Source organism: Thermobia domestica, chromosome 10, assembly GCF_964235325.1.
Source record: "Thermobia domestica chromosome 10, izTheDome1.hap1.1, whole genome shotgun sequence".
Lineage (NCBI taxonomy): Eukaryota > Metazoa > Arthropoda > Insecta > Zygentoma > Lepismatidae > Thermobia > Thermobia domestica.
In genome coordinates this window covers 148,475,133-148,498,561 of record NC_137463.1, presented here as the reverse complement: position 1 = coordinate 148,498,561, position 23,429 = coordinate 148,475,133, and the positions used below count along the sequence as shown (strand labels likewise).

Below are 23,429 nucleotides of genomic sequence, written 5' to 3'. Positions count from 1 at the left end.
CTTTACCTGTTCCCGTCCCCGCTTAGGAGTAATAATGGGACTGAATTTGTGGATTTAAACGGCATCTTCTGTTCATCTGAGCGACCCCGAAAATTATGGATTCGACCGCCGTTTTCGATCATGTATCTCTCTCTCTCTCTCTCTCTCTCTCTCTCTCTCTCTCTATATATATATATATATATATATATATATATATATATATATATATATATATATATATAGTTTTCTTTGATAATAAAGGTGCCTACGCTAGACCTCACGTTCACAATGTCTCGCAGAGTATACATATCGATGTGATCGGTTCTATAGGTAGTGATCATGTACCTATCAAACTTGCACTTCACTGCTCCCCTCGCTCTCAACCTAAGCTACCTCCTCAAAAAGTATTCAGCTACAAACGAGCTAATTGGAAACAATATCACTCTGATTTGGAGCATGCTACTAATACACTACTCATGCCTACTACACAATGTGATCTTGATCACATAATCGCTGCTCTTACTGAATCTATTCAAGATGCAGCACACCGTTTCATTCCAACAACAGGAGTACAATTACATAAACCAAAATTGCCTCCACACTATTTACCTTTCATATCCACTTCTCGTCCAGCACATCGCGAGTACCTCGCTACGGGTAATCTCGAAGCGCTTCGACTTCATCGCCAATATCTTCGGATTACGCACAATTATATTGTTGCATATAAGAAACGCCATTGGATTCAAACTTGCAACATACCCCAGTAAATATTGGCGCAAATTCCATCAACTTACTGGCACAGTATCCCGCACACCATACCACATTGTTCACAATAATCAGGCAGTGATCACTTTCACTGATATGGATAAAGCTAATACGTTTGCTTCATTTTTTCAAGATATTTTAACACCTCTCCTTGGTTGGCATACACCGCAGCGCCTACAAAAATTCAATAAACCGACGTACAGATCCAACATCTGCTTCTCTGCGCCCATCTATCAACCACTCTTTAGATCCCCAATAATCAACTTACCACTCTGATCCAACGAGATGATATTCGCCAAACATTGTTCCGTAAACGAAACACTGCACCAGGCTTTGATTCTGTTACCTATGTTCTCATCAGGCAAGCATCACCTCCTTTTCTACTTTTTCTCAGCGCCATATATACTTTCATCCTGCGAACTGGATTTTTTCTTCTATTTCCCAAACCTAACAAATTTCCAACTGACGTAAGTCCTATCGCCCTATTCATCTCACCAGTTGCCTTTGCAAAATATTAGAACGCATTCTAGTCCGCCGCATGCACGCTCATCTTACAACTCATAATCTACTTCCTATTCATCAAGCCGGTTTTCGACCTCATTTTAGTACGCTGGATCAGTTATTACGACGATCTACGGCTGTTTATGTTCAATACAACACATGTTTTCCTTTTTGTCTCGTAGCCTTTGATCTAGAAAAAGCTTACGACAAAGTTTGGCACCCTGGTTTACTATACAAACTCCATAACTGTTTTCTACCATCCTCGTATATCTGATTCATCCATTCTTTCTTACTAGGGCGACTAGCATATATCTCTATTAACGGAACACTTTCTCATCCGATCTTCATCCAATCTGGCGTTCCTCAAGGCTCGTCACTGTCTCCTTTATTATACCTATTGTATGTTGTCGACCTTGTTGTTCCAAACAACATCAACATATTTCAGTTTGCTGACAACACCGCCTTATTCACGACAGCCCGCACAGTGCAATCCATCAGTAAAACTATGCAAACGGCAATTGATGCATTCTTTCACTGGTGTAATATATGGTGATTAAGTATTAATTCTACCAAAACTCAGGTTATTGTTTTCCTGCCACGTAGATGCCGTTCACGTATATACAGGAATCCAAGTCGATTAAACCTCGAAGTAGATCATACACTTGTCGTGGCGTCAAATACTCTTACTGATCTTGGTGTCATATTTGACTCCAAACTTACTTGGACCCCACACCTCACCAAGATCATACGCCAAGCGCAAAATCGGCTCAACCTCCTCAAGCGCTTAGTTGATACAACCAGGGGATTAAAACCGTTAACAGTACTTCATACATATAAAGCATTTATGCGCAGTACATTAACATACGGCCACACTGCCTGGACATCTGCACCGCCAAAATTACATAAGAAGTTGGCTATCCTAGAGCGCCATGCTCTACGCCTTGCACATCGCATCAGCTTACCGCATCCGACACGGTTACTTTACGAGCTGATTGACTTTCCACCTTTATTGCACCATCTCGTACAGCTTCGTACTCGGTACGTTTGCAAGCGAATTGACCAGCAGCATCCCATGTTACTTGATATCCTACGGTACGATCGGGATCACGACGCACCCTCAGCTTACGTTGATACTCCCCTCCAGCACTTCATGACTCTTTATCATTTGCAACTGGCAGATGCTGTAGTGGATCCCGAAATCTTTCACATCTACGAACCACGTGAGCTTTCATCATTCATACATCCATCATACTACTATTAACATGGGTTTCCTCTGTCTTCATCAGTTCCTGAATCGCCCCAGGAACAGAAGATAACTTGCATTCGTCAGTACTAACAAATACCTTGTGATGTGGCGTTCAGAGCACTTCATTTCATCTTCATCTACTTCTCTGCATACTGCCTCCTGTACTATATTCATTCCAGTTTTGCATTCGTCTTAACTCAGCACTATATGGTAATAAATGTATTATTTTCTACAATATTGCTATCTCATGCTTATATTATGCTTGTACTTCATTAGATGTTATTGTCACCCTTCCTCCCCCTCTCTCCGTGTATATGTATTTAATAAATAAATAAATATTATATACTTGTGCACCTCTTAGACCAGCCATATTAAACTGCAAACTACCTTTTATAAAAAGCACTTACCCGAAGAAAGGGCAAAACCCTTTAGCGGGACGACGGACAAAAAAAATTGTGCTGAATTGACACACATGTAACACGCTAAAGTGGTAGTCATTTTGTGTTATTACAACACTTCATTTTTTGCTGTGTGGGAATGCATTTGTATTAATATCAAATTTTTAGTGCGTCGATATCAATTCCACTTAAAAGTCTCACTTGGCATTTCACACAATTCTTACATTCAATGTTTAAAGAAAAAAGCTAAATGCCAATACCTTACATTTTAGATAATAATAATAATAATAATAATAATAATAATAATAATAATAATAATAATAATATTAGTAATAATAAACTCCAGTATGAGGGATGAGAGGATTGATTTTGAACTAGTACAATGTATATAAAAATAGTTATTATTACTATTATTACTATTATTACTATTATTATTATTATTATTATTATTATTATTATTATTATTATTATTATTATTATTATTATTATTATTATTATTAGGCCCTATTATTATTTACATGGAACACTACGATTAAGAACACCTTCGTGACCTTTTTTAGTCAAATCTCGGGTCAATGTTGCGGATGTCATCAATTTTTTAAAGCAAGTTTGCAAAGCCAGATGCTGGAAGGGTACCTGATAAATCTTTGGAAAGCGAAATTCAATGGATACGAATGAAATGGTGGAGTGAGAATGTGGACGGAGAGTCCATGAACGTGATGCTGTCCACCACTAACTCACATGTCCTGGGATCGAAAAATTGGTACCTTTAATTTGGTTGTATACGACACTATAGAGTTCTTGACAGTAGTACGTGTGCACTTGTCTACCCACAAAGAAAGTTGCCTGCAACAAATTTGTTTCCAGAGTCCAGAGGCAACTCGATTACACATATGAATTGTATGCTGGTTTTAACCACAGTGAGTAGAGGTGCAAAATGCAAACAATCCCTACGTTGGCAATAAATCATTCTAATTTTTCTTAGCATTACTCGCTTCGTCACATTGACTCTATAGGATGAATGTTTTCCGCGATGTGCCATCAGTTTACAGCTCAAACTAATCTCTAGAATACTCATGAAATGATTGGAACAATTGGGGATAAAACTGATGCGCGAAACGCTACTTAACTGCAAAAGTTACGGTTGAATTTGAATAACAAATGTTTCAAGTTTGAGAATCTCTGATATTTTTCGTAAAAAAAAATACGAAAAATCGATTTAGGGGCCGTTCAAGAAATTTTGTAGTCCCTGATCCACAAGATTCAATATACTTTATTCAATCAAACATTTTCTTGTACGCCCTATATTTTGAGAAATACATATAGCGTAGTCAAACTAAAAACTAACAATTTACTCAGTATGATGTACTTATTCCGCAAAAATACGAAAACTCGACTTAGGGTCCGTTCAAAAATTTTGTGGCCCCTGATTACAAAACTCAATATATTTCATTCAATCAAACATTTTGATTTTTTTATTTCCATTCATTTCTCTTTACGCTCCATATTTTGAGAACTACATATAGTGTAGTCAAACCAAAACTAACAATTTACTCAGTATGATGCGCTAATTCCGTAAAAAGTATGAAAACTCGATTTAGGGGCTGTTCAAAAATGTTGTGGTCCCTAAGCCAAAAAGTAATTATTGGCCAAGTTCGCAATCTTTTGATGCATTTTTAGGATCATTCAAAATTCCTGGCCAAGATCGCAACCTTTTGATCCATTTATTGGATGATTCCTAAAATTCTTGTTTATGGTTTCAATGAAAACAGGTAGGAAAGGAAATGTTGCCCTCTCCCAACTTCAAATTTCTCTTCAGTTTCGTTTTTCATGAACATATGTCCCTTCGTGTTCCATGTCCAAACTTTGTCCTTCTGTTTCGATTTTTTCGATTTCCGAAAATTTTTCCGGTTTTGGAAAAGATTTCGTTTTTCGGTTTTCGAATTTTTTTTCAGTTTTCGCTATTTCGAAATATTTTTCGTTTTTCAAAAAATTCTCCTTTTAAGTTTTTCGAAAAAAATTCGTTTTCCGTTTTTGAAAAATTCATTTTTCGAAAAAATGTTACCATCCTTATTACGACTTCATTTACGTTCTGTGTATTAGAATCTAAAATATTTTCTTTTTGCTGTGTAGCGTTATCACCAACAGAATGTACATCGTGTTCGTTTATCATTGCCAAGGATTTGAAACGCAGACTACGCATGCTAACAAGAAAATTAATTCTGTCCTCAAAACCTAAGAACTTTACTAACTCAATAACAAACATAAAGGATTTTCTCGATACAGCAGAATAAAATGAAGGCGATAATCCGTCGATTTGCTCGGATCGTACGCTAAAATTAATTTCCACTTATGAAAAATTTAATCTAAAACAGGTTCGGAATCTAACTGTTCTCTATTTCTCATTCCTTGTTCTAAAACTTACGAAACTATGTTATCTCGATAGGCTTCTATCAATTTCTTCTTAATTTGAATATACATAAGATTGTCATATTCCGCGGTCAATTGTAAAGCTACCAAAAAAGCACGAGACTAATTTTCCAAACAATATAACAACAAATGTCGTTTCTGTACACCACGAAGGTTATGAAGGATAGAAAAATTCTCAAATTGATTAAAAATAACTGAACTAATTCATTCAGTTTGCCATAAAATCTGGGGGGTTCAACAAAACGATCTAACATGGATGAAATAACTTTAGCACTCTCCATTATAACTATTATTCTAAGTCACAATTTCTAATCACACTAATAAATAAATATTTTACGCCACTATGCATATATATATGTAATATATGTATTACATTACGTTACGTCTGTTATTGAGTTATCAAAGTTCTTACGTTTAGAGGAAAGAATTAATTTTCTTGTTAGCATGCGTAGTCTGCGTTTCAAATTCTTGGGAATGATAAACGTAAGAATGAAATGAAATCTTTGAGTTATACGTCCCACGATTATGCTGGTTAGGCAAAAGGAGACGGTGATGATGAAGAATGGATGAAATGGTGGAATGAAGAAAGTGGAAGGGAACGGGAGAACCCGAGAAAACCCACGCACACGATGTTTGTCTACCACAAAGTTCACTTGGCGGGGACTGGGATAGAACCCGGGACCCCAAGCACCAGAGGTGAACGCTCTACCACTGATCCACCGCGGCTCCGTGGTGATAAACGCAATACATTACATATATGCATGTAGGATATATGTAGGATAATAAGATGTGTTATTTATATTACCAGAAAAAGCAACAAAATATAATATCTTGGGAAAATCACTTATTCAGTAATTCTTCTCACCCACTAATAAATCAACAAACAAGGAAGCAATGACACAAAAGTTACTCTAAATCAGCAAATCCTTAATCTTAGAGAGGGTGGGCTACTCAAACTTTCCCCGTTCTCCCGTTCTACTCAAACTTTTCTCAGCAAAAACTATAAATTACGCTATATTCTTTACTCAAAAATGCATTTTCGTTATCTTCAGCTCAATAAGATTTATCATTACAAATCTCTAACATGCCTCACTTATCTATCGCTACTATGAAATGTACGGTACTTTTCTATAAAGAGAAAACACTCAGCGATCAATAATTCTAATAATTATGAGCTGTGGTTTTGGGGAATTATTCCAAGGGCGTAATCCTCACAGCTATGTCCACCATGTGCCGCTATGTGCCATCTGTTTGTAGCTCAAAATAATCTCTAAAATACTTATAGAATGAACATGACAATTAGGGATGAAACTGATGTGCAACACTGTACTTGACTGTAAAAGTTACGGTGGAATTTAAATAAAATTCAAAAGTTTTAATTTTGAGAATGGCTAGTTGGGGAAAATGTGAGAGAGAAATAAAGGTTTAAACTGTAAAATGAAGGATGAGCCCTAGCCTGATATTCCAATGAGACTGGCTTCGTCCTGGTCATCTGGGATTATGAATGACTTTCTCTGGAGGAACCTGGAAGCGCTGGAACCAGCTAACAACTGGATCTCAATCCTGTTGAACTGCTAGGGATGTCGAATTCTGTCCTCACGATGCGTCTTCAACGATATTCTTCTTCACCTCCATTCCACTAGTCAGATGTTAAACTCAAATGAATCTGTGGCGATGAACCTACAGAATGATATTCCCAAGACATTGAGTTGTTCGTTCTCCAATGGTGTGATGTGCTTGTTACGATGATCCTGCACCTTTCCAAACCTTGTGGTGAATACCCCTAGTCGATGTGTCCTCCGTAGTTTTGTTTAGCTGTAAAACGATGAGTCTGTCGTTCAGTGAACTGGGAAGTATCAGGCTAGGTGCAACGAAATGCGGGAAATCAAGAAGGAAACTAGTCGTGTTTATTAGTAATTTCAATTATGACCATTGAGAAATACATGCTTACTCAAGCCGCCTAGAAATGTACATTATGAATAAAAGTTTTGTTTCTTGAAATTTAAGAGTTAATGATTCTGTTGTAGATAAACGTAGTTTAATAAAATAATATCATAGAATTTGGCAAATCAAATCAAGAGTTCACACAGTCATCTTATGGTCACTTCAAAGTTACTTCACAAGAAGTCGTATTATGTATTCATTCATTTAATACCAGTAGTACGTTATTTATAGCAGGAGTCTGTACTCATGTGCTTTTCTTTTCTTTCAGACTGACTATATTAATAAGTTTGTTCCTAACTTATTTTGGAACATGCAGTGTTTATACTGTTATAGTTGCCAGAAACATTCAACAGGTAGGTACCTCTGATAACACAGAATTGACTGACAAAGATCTTATAATTTTACAATATTTGGAAGTAATGAAAATTCATAGTAATAGTCACATAGTAATAGTTACATTATTTCTCACAGTGCAGCGTTGCAAATAACCACTCGCCCGAGGCGAGTAGTTCATCGGTGTGGGCGAGTAATTAATATCATACCGAAGGTAAGTAAATGATTTCTGTTGTGGCGTGTGGGCTAGTATCTTTTTTCTTGGGCTAGTAAAATTTTGTTGTTTATTTGCATCCCTGTCATAGCGTTTAATATCTCGAAATAGTATAAGAGAGTTTTATATGACCCTGAAAAGATTTACACAGAGGGTGTATATAGTCTCATAGAGGTAAGATGTTATGCAGTGGTGACCAACAACTCAGAGACAAACGAAAAATTACGAGTGCATGACGTCTTATCTCCACAGAAGCGCAAGCGCCCTCTGTGTAAATACTGCTGCTGATGTCTTAAAGACCCCATGCATACAGTTTAATGTTAAGAAAAAACAAGACAGGCTGGGTTCTACACTGTGACCTTAATATTAGACAATGAAAATAAACTTGTGTAATGAATTAAACTATAAAATAAACTTGTGTGAACCAGAGAATTTATATTTTTTAAGTATCGCCAAGACTTTTCGCTTTGGAACGCCACAGAACAGTTTTGTGATTTGTGATTTCTGTAGCACGTTGGTTTTATCTTATCTGTAGGTTTGTATCTAATACGTACATTCTTCATAAAATTAATATAGAGCAGTTTAGTAACATATTTTTATTCAGTATTATGTATTTATCCTTATATAGCGGGGAGCCTTGGTGACTTGGTAGGGCGTAGGGTGCGTAGGGTTCCTGGCTCGATCCCTGGCCGAGTAACTTTGTGATGGACAACACCGTGTTCGTGGGTTTTCTCTTGGTACTTCCGTTCCCTCCCACGTTCTCATTCTTCCGATTCTTTCATCATCATTTACTTTCCTTAATCATCCGTTTTCCTTAGTCTAAAGGACATAACCAGGGGAGGTTAAACTGAAAATATTTAATTTCATTTCACCCCTTATATTGCAATGACATATACGAAGTTACTATTGAGATTTACTATATGAATTGTCATATTCTTAGTTTCGATATTTTTTATTTTCCAGTGACGATACGAGAGAAATATAGAAATGAAATGAAATGAAATCTTTAAGTTTTACGTCCCACGGTTATGCCGGTTAGGCTAAAGGAGACGGTGATAATGAGAGATGAGTGAAATGGTGGAATGAAGAAAGTGGGAGGAAACGGGAGAACCCCGAGAAAACCCACGAGCACTGTGTTTGTCCACCACAAAGTCCACACGGCGCGAGCTGGGATCGAACGAGAGAAGTATAGAGATCGTGAAAAAGCCAAATAGAAAATTTCAACAAATTTGCATTTTTAATGGACATTACATGTGGAAAAAGGGTTATTTACATTAGTCCTGCTCTAAATAAGTTCACTCGCTTAGAGACAACACTTTTGCACGTATAGAAACTAAATTTTAAATTTAAGTTTTTATAGCACTCTCTAGGGATGTTTTTCTAATATCCTTCCACTCTCCAAAACTAACTAAGAGTAGTTTACTGAAGGATAAAAATTGATATTAGCGGTTTTCACGAAAACATCTCCAACCATTTTATTTATAATTCACATATAACAATCCTATTCATTAACAATAAAAAAGAATGTGCTTCATCAGACATATAATGTCAGCAATGTACCCATCAAACGAGTTCCTTCTCGAAAAGATTTCGTTGTCTTTGATTTAAAAAAAAAAAAAAAAAAAACTCTCCTTTGGATATCACATCATATCGAGCTCATCCAGAACCATGAAACTTCTTGGTCTACTCTTTAGATTTCCAGAAACACAGTCTCCCTACCCTTACGATGTTTTATAAGGCTTTTATTTCCCGATTATTGAATATTGTTCACCTGTATGGAATATGACAGTACCTACTAATTTATCTCCCATTGACTCGATTTTAAACTTTTTTCTTACCATAGTTAGCTTTAGAATTCCCGAGTTACGTGATCACTCGAGACAGTATCACTGAGCTTTATTGAACTTAAGTGCCCCTGTCAAACGACGTCACGCTGCTGACTTACTTTACCTTTGTAACATTATCAATGGTAAAATTAATTTTGAATTCTTATTATCGGAGATTAACATTTGAGTTCCTCCGAAGCGAACTCGTTCTCTAAATTAGCTAACTTAGGATACACCGAGGTTATCAATTGTTCAGCGTAGCTTGTTTTAGTCGTACAGACCAGCGCATGATTACAATACAGTTCCAACAGATGTCAACATTTTTACTTCTGAACGAAACTTTTGAACTCAGTTGAAGAGAATGCTGTAAATTGAAAAGTAAGCCTTCTTTATTTTTGTATTTGTTACTTTTTTTATGTTATTCAGTTTGAGCCAAATGGCCTTGCACTGTATGAAACTTAGTGAATAAATATATAATAAATATATTGTCATATGTAATTTTTTCTGGGAAAATTCCGCAAAGGGTAGTTTACTCCTGGGAGTGAGTTTCTATCGGATGATTTTCAAAAAATTGGCACATGCTATTTCGTTTATATTTCGTATATAAATATTTGATTAAAAACGTAACAATGTAACAAAACTCATTTTTCCTAAACAGATCCACAAATGGTACTTTCCTCTTGGGGATGACTTTTTCTCGAACGGTTTTCTGTAAAACGACTCAGGCGATTTTCTTCATATTTCAGAAATAATTATATTCATAACTAACGTAACAATCTGGCGAACTCATTTGTCTTTAAAAAATCCAAAAGGGACAATTTAATCTTCTGACACGGGAAGTTCCCACAAGTTGTTGCTAAAATCTGATTGCCACCTAGCACATCTAATAAAGGATCATGAAAAATGAAAATGAGCAAAATTTAAGGTGCTATGGACCAGGACAGGAGCAACGGAGCTTCAAAATTTGAATATTCAAAAAAATACATCATCGTAAGTAGTACGTTTAAGTAAGTATCTTGAAAACCATTAAAGCAATCAAAACAAAAGTTTCACAATACAATGAGAACAAAATGTCCTATCGAGAACCACAAATAGTGTTGCCAACTCAGCATAAAAGTATTTTGTGTGAAATAGCACCAGTGTGCACAGATTAATATGCACAATTATCACTAAACGTAACAGTGAAGTGTAGTGGTACAGTGTTGCACACAGTTGGAACTACGTGTACTGAAAATATATAATGGAGAAGTCTGATATCTGGCAACAGATGGTAATAGATGTCTGATATCTGGATCTTATACTAGAATTTAGTTCAAATGCATAACACCGATAGTATAACATAGCAAAATGTCAGCAGTCTCACAAAATATTGATGCATTTGAAAAACGAAATTGCGTGGTGCCTTTTTACGTTCTGTGTCAGCTCCGAAGCTATATAGGACGGGATCTATAGTGTAAAGTAGGATCCTAACCACTATGAAAAAGAAAGATAACAATGAAATGTAAGGTAAAATGTACAATAAAAACAAGTCCGAGGCGGGATTGGAACCCGCGATCCCTAATATATCGGTTGCCTAGCCTTCTAGATCACACGACTATCCGGACTGACTAAAATCGAAATGAGGTAGTACTAAAATAATTATATTTCCAATGTGAATATGGCAATATAACAGTGTACAAACATAATCAAATGGTATATAGGAGAGGAACTAAAAAAATATGTCACTTAACACCAAAGACATAAACGAGGAAAGTACTCTTCCAAATATTGATAACATAATGTGGAGGACCAGTTTACAGAATTAGAAAACACATGGTTCTTTTCTCGCGTGTATCATTTTGTTTTCGCGAGTTGTCTGCTTGTTCACCGGGACTACACAAGTATAATTCAAAACCATCACTTTTTCTTAATGCATTCTCTTATTACCCTTTGTTGCTACATATCCATTGTACATTTTCAGCATACGGTTCTCCAACAGTGTGCCACACTGTACCACTAGAGTTCGCTGTTATTTTTCTGATAATAGTGCATTTTAAATCTGTGCACTGTGTAAATCTGTATATGGTGCTATATCAAACAAAATATTTTATGCTGAGTTGGCAACACTGCTTCACCTATGGCAACACTATCTGCGGTTCCCGATAAAGCATTTTGCTCTCATTGTATTGTGCAACTTTTGTTTTGATTATTTTTACTATTTTCAAGATATTTCATATTACATAATTTCATGATGCAATTTTTTGAATATTCAAATTTTGAAGCCCCGTTGCTCCTATCCTTCGGGTCCGTAGCACCTTAAATTTTGCTCATTTTCATTATTTATGATGCTTTACCAGATGTGCTATGTGGCAATCAGATTTTAGTGACAACTTGTGGGACCTTCTCGTGTGAGTGAGTTCTCTTTTTCGAAGTATTTTCTCAAAAATGTCCAGGCTATTTTGTTCATATTTCATAAGTAAATGTCTCATTAATAACTGAAAATATTGCGTAGCTCATTTATCATGAAAGAATTCTCAAGGGATAGCTTACTCTTTTGGTATTTTTCTTTTTTCGGACGTTTTTCTCATAATTGACTCAGAGATTTTCTTCATATTTCTTTCATAAATGTTTCATGTACAACCTGACAATATGCTGTGACTCATTTGTTCTGACAAAATCCACAAATGGTAGTTTACTTTTTGGGATGAGTTTTGATTCGAACAGTTTTCTCAAGCGATTGTTTCATAAGGTGTGTTCAATATAAATCCACGCAAATATCTAGAGGACAGCGCCTGTCTCACGTAGTACATGAACAGGAGACAGACGGGTCAGGACGATGAGCCAGTAGTGCACCAACAGGTACAGGAACAAGTGGCGTTATCATGACCCTGTTTGACGGTGAGTGCCGCATAGAACAATCTACGACATCATTCAAAGGTGTGAGAATGGGAGGTGAAACGGCAGTCGGGATCGGGACGGCCAGCTCTTATTTTCACGAAACAAACAGAGCAGCAGCTGAAGAAGACACTCCAGAACAACGATGGTGTTTCAATGTGTTTTTGCGACACAAAAATTCAAGTCTTCTGCGTCGATTATCCACCATGTAGTACATAAGGAAACATATCTACAATACAGGAAGAAACAAACCATCCCCAAACGCACAGAACAATAAAAAGGCATCATAAAGCCCAAGTGTGGCAGCTTGTTGCGAAAATTCGCTGCTCGTGATTCCATCTTGGATGATGAAACCTGTCTTACATTGTCCCATGCCTCTATCAATGGAAATGATGGATTCTATACATTCGACCCATCTACAGCTCCATCTTGTGTTAAATGTCACCAAGAAGAAATTTGAAGAGAATGTGCTTGTTTGGATTTCCATGGGTCCGAAACATGTTAGCCAACCGTTGTTACGTCGATCTGGATTAGATATCAACGCCCAGACGCCAGTGCATTAGGAAGAGACTAACACCGTACATACGTGCAAACTATGAACCAGGGACATATGTGTTCTGGCCTGATCTAGTACCCGCGTATTAAGCCAAAGTTGTGACTGAAGAACTCAAGCAGGAAAATACTGAATTTGTACCGAAACAAGATAACCCAGCTAATGTTTCAGAAATTCGACTCATCGAAACTTTCTGGGCAATTTTGAAGGCTAAGGGATGACATGCTACAAACCTGGATCAGCTCATTCGACGGATCCGTTACTACCTGAAGAACATCGATCTATCTGTCGCACAAAACCTTACAAGATCCACTAGACGTCGTATCGACGAAGTGCATCATGAGGGATTGATTGGAAGCCGTTAGTGCTACGATACTATTCTCTGTGCTGTGTTCCCATATGTATCACCTTTGTACATATTTTCGTATGGCATTTCAATTATACTTGTCACTGTAACTTGTGCGGATTTATATTGAACACCCCATATTAATATCGCTATAATTTTATGTAAGTGAATTCTCATGAAAATATCCACAAAGGGTAGTTTACTGTTAGGGATGAGTTTTCTTTTTGTTTAAATTTCTTCGAATAAGACTTTTGTGATTTATAAGTTTCGTGAGCAAATATTTGGTCACGTGAAAAAATCCACTAGGGAAAATTTAATTTTCGCAGTATGTGTTTCTTTGGACGAAATTTTACGAAAAGGTCTCATAATTTTGCTCTTATTCAGAAATAAGTATCTCAGCAATAACTACAGCATGCTATGATCTAGTTTAAGATATTGGAGCGAGAAAGTTTAGTGCTGCAACTTGTATATTTTATTTTAATTAAAAATAGGTTATAATATTGCCTAGAAAATAATATGACATGTGGAACTTATAAGTATACAGCTTTCGGAACCTTAATAACAATATGCCGTATCTAATATAACTCTTCTACAAATTTTAACTTTTTTCTGTTACATAAATGAAAACACCCGCTTTTAAGTAATTTGGAGGTGCTGAATACGAAAATGACATTTAAAAAAATCAATTGACTTTCGTTTTGGGCGTAAGAGAGGAGGTATATCCAAGCTCCCCCACACGTTTTTATTTATGTGACAACAATGTTGAAGGTCACATTCCACATACCACGTGGTTGAACAACGTCACATTCCACATACAACGTCAGCATTGGTTGCGAAATATACCTGTAACACAGACCCATGACCAGAAGGGTCAACGGGGGGGGCTAGTCCCCCTAAATTATTGATGAACCTACCTAAAATTGTTGTTATTTTGCGAAACATCTTTGTAATCTGGTTAGGTCGGGCTTCCCAAATATTCAAGTTTAGAGCTTCGAATACTTGTAATTTTCATAAATAAGGCTTTGTGCTTCTTCTTCCCGAGAAGAAATGCCTGGGCTATACGTCCAGGGACGGCGTTAAGGGTGGGCGAGGGTGGGCGACCGCCCACCCGATGGATGGCCTCGCCCACCCATCCGCCCACCCTAACAGAAGTAGAATAATGAAGGTGACCAGTGCCGGATTTAGGTTTGATGGGGCCCTAAGCTATTGAAGTTAATGGGGCTCTTTGTATTTCTAGCTTTCTTTTTCAACGACAAAATTTCGCCTTTTTTATTTGAATATATGCTATATGGTAATTTATGGACCTAATACATATCTAAATACGTTTTTGCAAATATTTCGTTATCTTAACTTACTGTTTTGAATACATTACAGAAAAACTGTAAAATTTGTAAAATTAGCGGTAGTTTAATTTGGTCCTAATAAAGCCCCTTGCCGATCTTCTCTGTTTTCTTTTTGCACCAACTATGATCAACGCTCCACGCCATTCTTCTACAATATGTGGAGGCCGCATCATTTCTCATTTCAAGTTGTTTCTATTCAGTTGGGTAAAGTTTGAAACGTTTCCAGGGATCCGATGTAAGTAAATACAATCTGAATATCATACAGGGTTGGTAATTACTGCCTGAAGCTCAACTAATCGTGAGAGCTTTTTCCAGGTCAGGTTACTAGAGTAACTCAAAATGGAATACAACTCTCGAAGATTACACAAGGTGTATTACGACACAAATTCGCTGGAAGCAGAGGCGAATCTAGAAGGTTAAAACTGGAGGAGGGGCAACTAAAACCCAGATAATGATAGATATATCGTGAATTTACTATAAACTTTCAAAAATATGTAAGTAATGGCTTCAATTATTTCTATCACTCAAAAAACTGGGGGCTTAGACCTCTCCGGCCCCTGGTTAGATACGTCTCTGGCTGAAAAACCTAACTGTTGCAATAAAATTATTATAAGTCCTATAAATGTAGGTAGCATCTTTTTACTGCGACGTGAAAAGATGTTGGTACCTTGCCTTGCTATGTCTAGTGCCGATAACCTAATGCATTCAGTCTGCTGCACACTAACTTACACAACATAAATTCGGGCAGTTCTGAACGTAACGATACATAAAATATTGTTAATATACCTGGTATACAAACGAACGACTCATATACCTATAACGAATGGATGAAATCACTATGGTTCGTGCTCCTATTTTTTCCTTTAGTCAGGGGAGAATCCATTCTGAATGTTTGGGGAGGCAGTCGCTCGAAGTCAATAGGTTTTATTTTACGTTTATAATACAAAGGTGAAAATTCTTAGGATAGGTTTTATTTTTAAAATAAAAAATATTCAATTCTGGGGGGCGATCGCCCCCTGGATCCGCCCCTGCCCTTAGTGATCCATTATTGCACTCTATAGATCACTATATGAGCTCCTCCGTGGCTAAGCGGTTAGCGTACGCACCTTTGGAGTGGAAGACCCGGGTTCGATTCCCGGAGAGAGCTCATGTGGTTCGGATTCGGATTCCACGTTAATCAGTAGGTTCTGTCTCATATAGCCTCGCTACTGAAAGGGACATTAAATTCAAAATCAACTCAACTCTATATATCACTTTGAAAATCAGTGCCAAGTTCTGAAAGTTATGAAAATACTTCTGCACACTACTTTTCATACTTACGTACAGCGAAATATCTATAATTTCGCGATATAAAGATTATTGCCGCTTAGGGCTGTAATTCCAATATATTTTACTATTATTTCGCCAGCTTATCGTTTCATGTCTTCTTCTTATGCATCCACTGTTACCAGACTCAATTTCTTGTCGAATTCCAAATAGTACGTGAAAGGGTAGTAGTAGAGTTCTATCCGCATACAAGATACTGTATCACTTATGCTGTGAAGTCTTATTAAAATAGTTAAGTGTAATGGCTGTAAAACAGGGTCCCGATTACAAATGGGGCTCTGAAACAACATCCCCATTACAAGCGGAGCTGGGAAACGAGAGCTCCATTATAAGCAGAGCTGGGCAACAGAAATCCCATTGCAGGCGGTTTTTAAAACAGGGCCCTATTACTTGCTTCATGAGAGCTTAATACATAATAGTACAGAAGACCGTTGTTGTATGTGCGTTTTATCTTGCTTGTTTTTTCATATTATTTGAAAATGACATTACAGTCATTTTTCTTTAAATGTTTTTGGTGCCCCCAAGCTTATACGTAAATCTGGAACTGAAGGTGACATCCTGTACTTCAAAAGCAATAGGTATTACTTTCGATTGAAATGTAATAGGTTCTAGGACTCTGTTTAACTCTGCAATGAACAATGATTTTAAGACAGATACTTGTAGTAATATAATGATGACAAAAGTCGTGATAATTGAATTAAAGTTTAACACACATATACACAATCGTGCTATTGAAACGCCAGTGTTTGTATGTACTGCACTGAAAAAAAAAGGAAGTACATTTTAAAAAGCCTCCTAAATAATGGACAGGTGGCCAGTATTGTCTATTGTCTCATTTCAGAAAGGGAGGGAGGGGAATAGTGCTTTGTGTCGGCGCGATAGCTTCTTATAAAAGGGTTGCAACTTGCAATTGTTTACAGCAATGTACCAATTACCACATGTCTTATCCGTGTGGCATTAAACAGATTTGAAAAAACCCTTATTACAGCATTGTTGAGTTGATCTCTGTTGCGTTCAGAAGTCTCGGTGGTCGCTGCTTGTTCAGCTAATATGTCTAAAAAACAAGGTGACCAGAATTTTCACTTGCAAAAACGGGACGCATACGAATCGGCTACGGGGGGAGGGATATCTGACTTCCAGATTGCATTTTGGGACTCAGCAGTGTTCTCAATTTACAAAATACACAAGTAAGAGTGATAACACACCGTTTCTAACTTTACGTGTACCACACAACAAATAATGGGTCCCGATTGCAAGTTCTACCCAATTCTTTTAACTAGTTGAACACTCAGAATTCCCACTCAATTCCCACTTGAACCACGAACACTCAATTCCCATTTGAAAATCCAGAAGTTCTAGACACGGCTGAACCTTGGCAACGAGTGTTGGTACGGAAGAGAGTAAAATTTGCATTGACAATTTATATTTTGAATAAAAATTCGGGACACCTAGGTCATTTTTACTTAAAAACGGGACTTTTAGGCGTCCCGTTCAAGAATCAGAAAAAAACGGGACAACGGTTGGAAAAAAGGGACTGTCCCGGCTAAAACGGGACGTCTGATCACCTTGCTAAAAAAAAACTTATCAGTGATCTCTTCTCAGGCTCAGTGTCTTCCTTGTGTTCAAAGAAACGCTATTTTCAATCCGTTGACGTTAGTGATAATCCTTCTTCAATAGAGAAAAAGACAAAAATACAAATACATGTGACAACCAGGATTCTCAATTTGAAGTGTTCGATTACGAAGAAAGTGAAAATGAACTAGATGCTGGAGAGAGCGAAGACGACAGTATTGCTTCTGAATATACTGATTTATATTTTTTGTCTCTTGCTTTCTTGTAATAAATCCTTCAAAGATAAAACTGTTTGCAGTAGCCTATTTTATCCTTGGTTTACTTTACCTACTTGTTGTGCATTTTATGTTATTAACGAAAAGTAGAGTATTATCTGTTAGTCTGTGTTGTTGGAACCTTCCTTTATTTCTATGCATTCATGTGCATTCTTGGAGGGAGAGGAGCTAAAGCTGTCTTGAACTTCATCGACTACACAGTACACACCGTTATTATTGCTTAAAAAAAATGGAAGTAGAGGTAGTGTGTCTGCCACGCGGAATTCTGTAGGTCGAGCCTATAGCCCATCCTAAGTCCTGCATTTCTCTAGTCCCACCAGGCGAATGCTGAAATTGTACCTTCTATAAGGCCAAGACAGCTGTTTTCCACATCCTTGTTCCTCCCCAATTTCGGTCTGAGCCTTAGCTAACTAAAGACTATAATAATTGAAACTTAATTATTGTCAAAAAATGTCTACATTGCCCAGTTCTCATTTTCATTGTCCGCCCACCCAGGAACTAGGCCCGCCTCTTTCCGCCCACCCCATCAAGCGTTCCTGGCGCCGTCCCTGTATACGTCCCTTATTAAACAATTTAGTATGCATTCAATTGTACAGTATGCTTTCAGTGCCGTAAGGAATATTTCATATATGCTGGCTGTGCAACAACTTAGCAACATTGTTGGTTGTTTGGCAATCTAGCATGCCTCACTCACTTGAGACATGCCACGTGTACAAAGAAATATTTCGCTTCAGTCTGCGTGCAGTTGTTTTCTTTCTTTGCGCACTACTTTTTAGAATCGGGTGCTTGTGTACCAAGTTAGGTGTGTGTGTGTGTGTGTGTGTGTGTGTGAGAGAGAGAGAGAGAGAGAGAGAGAGGTGTGTGTGTGTGTGTGTGTGTGTGTGCCAAATATTTTGTGCTATGTAGGAAAGTTATTTGATTTGTAAAGGTGCCTTGCACGTGTGTGAACAGACCAGACAGTTTTTGTTGCATATGTGGGGAAATTACATTTAAGTAGAGAAAACGTGCCTTAACACCTGAAACAAGGAAAGCCTACTTCTTGTACTTCGGATGCAAAGTCGGAGACCAGGACCGAAATTGGACCCCGCACGTTTGTTGTACTAAGTGCTCTTCTACTCTTAATGAATGGGCACATGGGATACATCACCGTATGAAGTTTGGAGTGCCCATGGTGTGACGAGGATCTACTGATCATACCACTGACTGCTATTTCTGTTTGGTTCTACCTATTCAGAAAGGCTATACCAAAATGAAAAAGGAGACTTTGGTGTATCCCAGATCTACGTTCAATCAGACGTCCTATTCCCGACGTGCCAATACCAGATCCACCAGAAAATTTCAACATGGATATAGATGATGAAGATTATATGCAGGATAGAAAACAGTCCTTAACATCTCAATAACCAGACTTTTCCACAACTTCCCCTGCCCAAATAAGGTAATACAGGCCGAATTAAATGAACTAACCAGGGACTTAGAACTTCCTAAAAACAAAGCCGAATTGTTGGCCTCATAGCTGCAACAATGGAATCACCTCGCGGATGATGTGACAGTAACAACTTTTCGCTACATACATAAAGAACTTGTTTCATTTTTTCAAAATACAAGGGCATCTGACTGTGTGCCATGACATTGAAAGACTTTTTTGCAACAATGAATATACCATATAAGACGCAGAATGGACACTTTTCATTGATTCCTCCTAATTTTCTCTTAAAGTAGTTTTACTGCACAAAGGTAATGTTCTACCTTCAATTCCTGTTGTGTATGCAATTGATGTTAAAGAAAATCATTTAAAAAATGAAAGAAATTCTTAGGTGCCTGGAATATGATAGATTTGGATGGCAAATTTGCGGTGATTTCAGGGTTATTGCTATTCTGCTGGGCACACACACACACACACACACACACACACACACACACACACACAAGGTTATTGCTATTCTGCTAAAAGGGTTACACAAAGTTTTGCTTCATTTTATGTGAGTGCAAAAGTCGTCCTAGAGATTTACATTATAGGAAAAAAACACTGACCTGTATGTTCATCATACACACCTGATATGAAAAGTGTTTTTTCACAACCTCCTGTAAATCCTACGAAGATATTGCTTCCGCCAGTCCACATTGAATTGGACTGATAAATAACTTTGTGAAGACATTGCAAAAAGATGGACCGGCATTTGAGTACTTGTGTCGCAAATTCCCACGACTCAGTTTGAAAAAAATAAGTGAGGGGATATTCATTGATCCACGAGTGTGTCTTCTGCGTGATTCTCAATTTAAACAGACACTTAGTGTCGAGGAGCAAGCAGAATGGAATACATTTTGACAAGTGTGTCATAGTTTTCTGGGGAACGGGAGAGCAGAAAACTACGAAGAATTTGTGGAGGAACTTCTGTCACCTTACGAGAAGATTGGAATGCATGTTCTCCATTTTCATTTGAATTTCTTTACTGAAATTGTGGTGATGTTAGCGACAAATATGGGGAACGCTTTCATCAGCAAATTGCAATAATGGAAAGAAGATACAAAGTGAAGTGGAGTGCAGTGATGTTAGCTGATTTCTGTTGGGGTAATAGGAATGAAGGAACAGAAGTTAGTTACAAACGGCAAGCTAAAAGATCTAAGCGTTAAAAAAGGTAAGTATAGTAATTCAATATTTGTAGTGTTTGTGCTTTTAAAGTTTGAGGGCTCTATTTCAGTAAAAAGCTAATTTCTTCTGTACAACAAACCAAGTATGTAGTTAGTAACTATACTATATTTATGCCAGTCGTAACGTATAAGGGAGGTAGGACGTTAGAAAGGAACAGACCCAACCAAATTAGATACTAAAATTTTCCCCAAATAAAACAGCAATTTTAAGTACAGTCATACATAATTTAAGGAGCTAGGCTTCCCTTGACCCTTCTGGTTATGCGCCTGTGCTGCAGGTATATTTCGGTACCAATGCTGACGTGATATATTGGAAAGCGACGTTGTCAGATCTTCAATAGCGTTGCCACATAAATAAGAACGTGTGGGGCGCTTGCATATCACCCTCGTCTGTTACGCCGAAACGAGAGCCAATCGACCTTTTCAAATACCATTTTCGGATTCAGCACCTCCTAATTAGTTAAAAGTCGGTATTTACATTTGTGTATCAAAATGTGTGTAGAACTGTGTATCCATGCTCAATATTATGTGTGGGTACCAAATAATCAGGCGCTAAAAGTTTAAAAAATAGTCAGTTATAAATCAAAAAAACAGGTAGTAAAGTTTAATTAGAAGTTGTAAAGATAAACATCCAATAAAATAGAAAAAAACTGCAATTGGGGAATGCTTAACATTAAAATAATCTAGTATGGTATTATGTGCAATAAATTCCACAATTTCCAATGGTATGTTTCCAATAAATAAATTATTTACAACATTTTGTCACTTAATTTAAACAGCCAGGGGGAAGAAATTGCTGGCCACTTTCGATGAGTAGATAAATTGCTGACCGCTCTAAGTTACAATATTTTGGTATTTTGTCGCAAGGAATTAGTTGCAATTTCGCATGTTAACGAGGATTTTTCAAGTTATTTAGTATTTAATAATAATGTGTTTAACGTTCAAAAAATCTAAAACGCTCTTTTTCGTTTGTTTTTTTTTTTTTTTTGTTTTCACGGATGTACCCTCATGCGCAAAAAAAAATTGCGCGTATACTGTAACTCACGATTTTTTGCAATTATTCCATTTTCCTTATGTTTATGGGTAAAATTCAGTTATTAGTAAGTGGAGATAATAGAAAGCAATCCATCTAAGGAGATATTTCCAAAAAATATAATAAAATAATAAAAATATCAGCAAAAAACAAAATTATGTTCGGTTTTGTGTATACGGGCAATAATGTTTTCGAGGGATTTTTTGCAGAGCAGAGCGCGATTACAGAGGGAATACAGAATTGGTATGGGGAGAGTTGAATCAAAGAACTGGAAAGTGGAGTAAAATATTGCATTTATTGACTTAAATCTAGGGTGTAAATTGTCTGGTAAATATTAATTAGCTTCTGTAACCAAGATGTTGTACGGAAATATAGAAACAAAGGGAAAAACTGTTGTCTTAAGTTTGGAAGTGATATGTTCTATAGCCATGAGCATTATTTATTAAGAAAAAGACAGGCACCAAAGGATAGTCTGTGTGGTCAAGTGGTTAGCGTGGCGGACTGGTAATTCTTATACTGTTTTGACGCCAGATCGAATCCCATCCGATCCCATCCATTTTTTTCTTTACAAAACATTGTAGAAAGTGTATAATTTTTATGTTAATAAGAACCGAAACAATATAATAATGAAATAACTTTTTGTTTTTTCTGATGACGTATTTATTCTGAGTTATCTTACTATTACTAATAGCTATTGTTTTTAGTTTATGGTATGGTATGCTTAAATTATTCCCTCTCCGTTTTTACCCAGGGGAAGTAACTTCAACTCATTGCGAGTATGTCTGTGAGTCAGGAAGAGAGAAAACAAAAGATGCGCGACCTGCAGCTTTACACACAGCGTGACGAACACAGTCCACAGTCACAGCGATAGCTCGTAGTCATGAAGAAAAAAAAAGCTGATGTTAAATTACTGTTCTAGTGTTTCTGTGTGTGTGTTTCTTTTTAGAGTATTGACTGTCTCTCTCTCTCTCTCTCTCTCTCGCTCTCTCTCTCCTTTTCTTTCATCTCTACAAGTGCAACTTGCAATCATAGGTCTGTGTAAGAAATAAAGAATGCTTTCTTTAAACAAAACTAAATTTTACAGCTCTATTTGTGAAGAACACGAATGCTTCCAAACGATGCGATGAATATTAACTGTAATCGTACTGTTCTTCCGAATTATACAGTAGCGTGAAAAACTGATAATAAAATGATGTAACATGCATAAGCTTTTTTTCCTAGCTGACAACACATTAAACATAACAAATTAAATTTTTGGGATTACAAATTATCACGTTACATATCGGTGTAGGCCTGTTCGTTTTCACATTCGAGCGACGAAAGAAGAAAGTGTGGTGATAGTTATAAAAACCGAATTCGAGATTTCAATGATTTCAATGGCTCCTACATATCGAAAAAATGATTTTTCGATGTCTGACCATCTATTCGTCTCTCGATTCGTCACGCTTTTACATGCACTCAAATTGAGGCCATACTGTTCTACGTATCTGGACCGAATTCTACACATAACGTTTTAATAAGATAATATCTTTTGAATTTTATATCCTTCGACACCTAAAAGTATGGGTAATTTACTGAAGGATTAAAATTTAAAATAATTCATTTTCTTAAGGAAGAAAGCTGTGACGATTTTATTTACTTTTTATAAATATATATTTTATTAACTAATCTCCACCGTATATGAATAATTTTTCTGAAAAAAAAATGTATATGGTGTAATTTACTGTATGGTATGCGTTCTCTTTGCACAATTTTCTCAACCACATTTCATAAATAAACGTATCATTAATAACCTAACAATATGACAACTCGTTCGAAG

At 36.9% G+C, this 23,429-nt stretch overlaps 1 protein-coding gene across 3 annotated transcripts in view; it reads left to right on the top strand.

Annotated features, from left to right (window-relative positions):
- Positions 1-23,429, top strand: part of LOC145662765 (proton-coupled amino acid transporter-like protein pathetic) — a 1,517,009-nt gene that overhangs the window by 1,241,115 nt on the left and 252,465 nt on the right. For all 3 annotated transcript variants that reach the window (XM_081728636.1, XM_081728638.1, XM_081728637.1), the window contains one exon: positions 7,532-7,616. In XM_081728636.1, the coding sequence (XP_081584762.1) occupies positions 7,532-7,616 (85 nt within the window). The remainder of the gene's footprint in view (positions 1-7,531; positions 7,617-23,429) is intronic.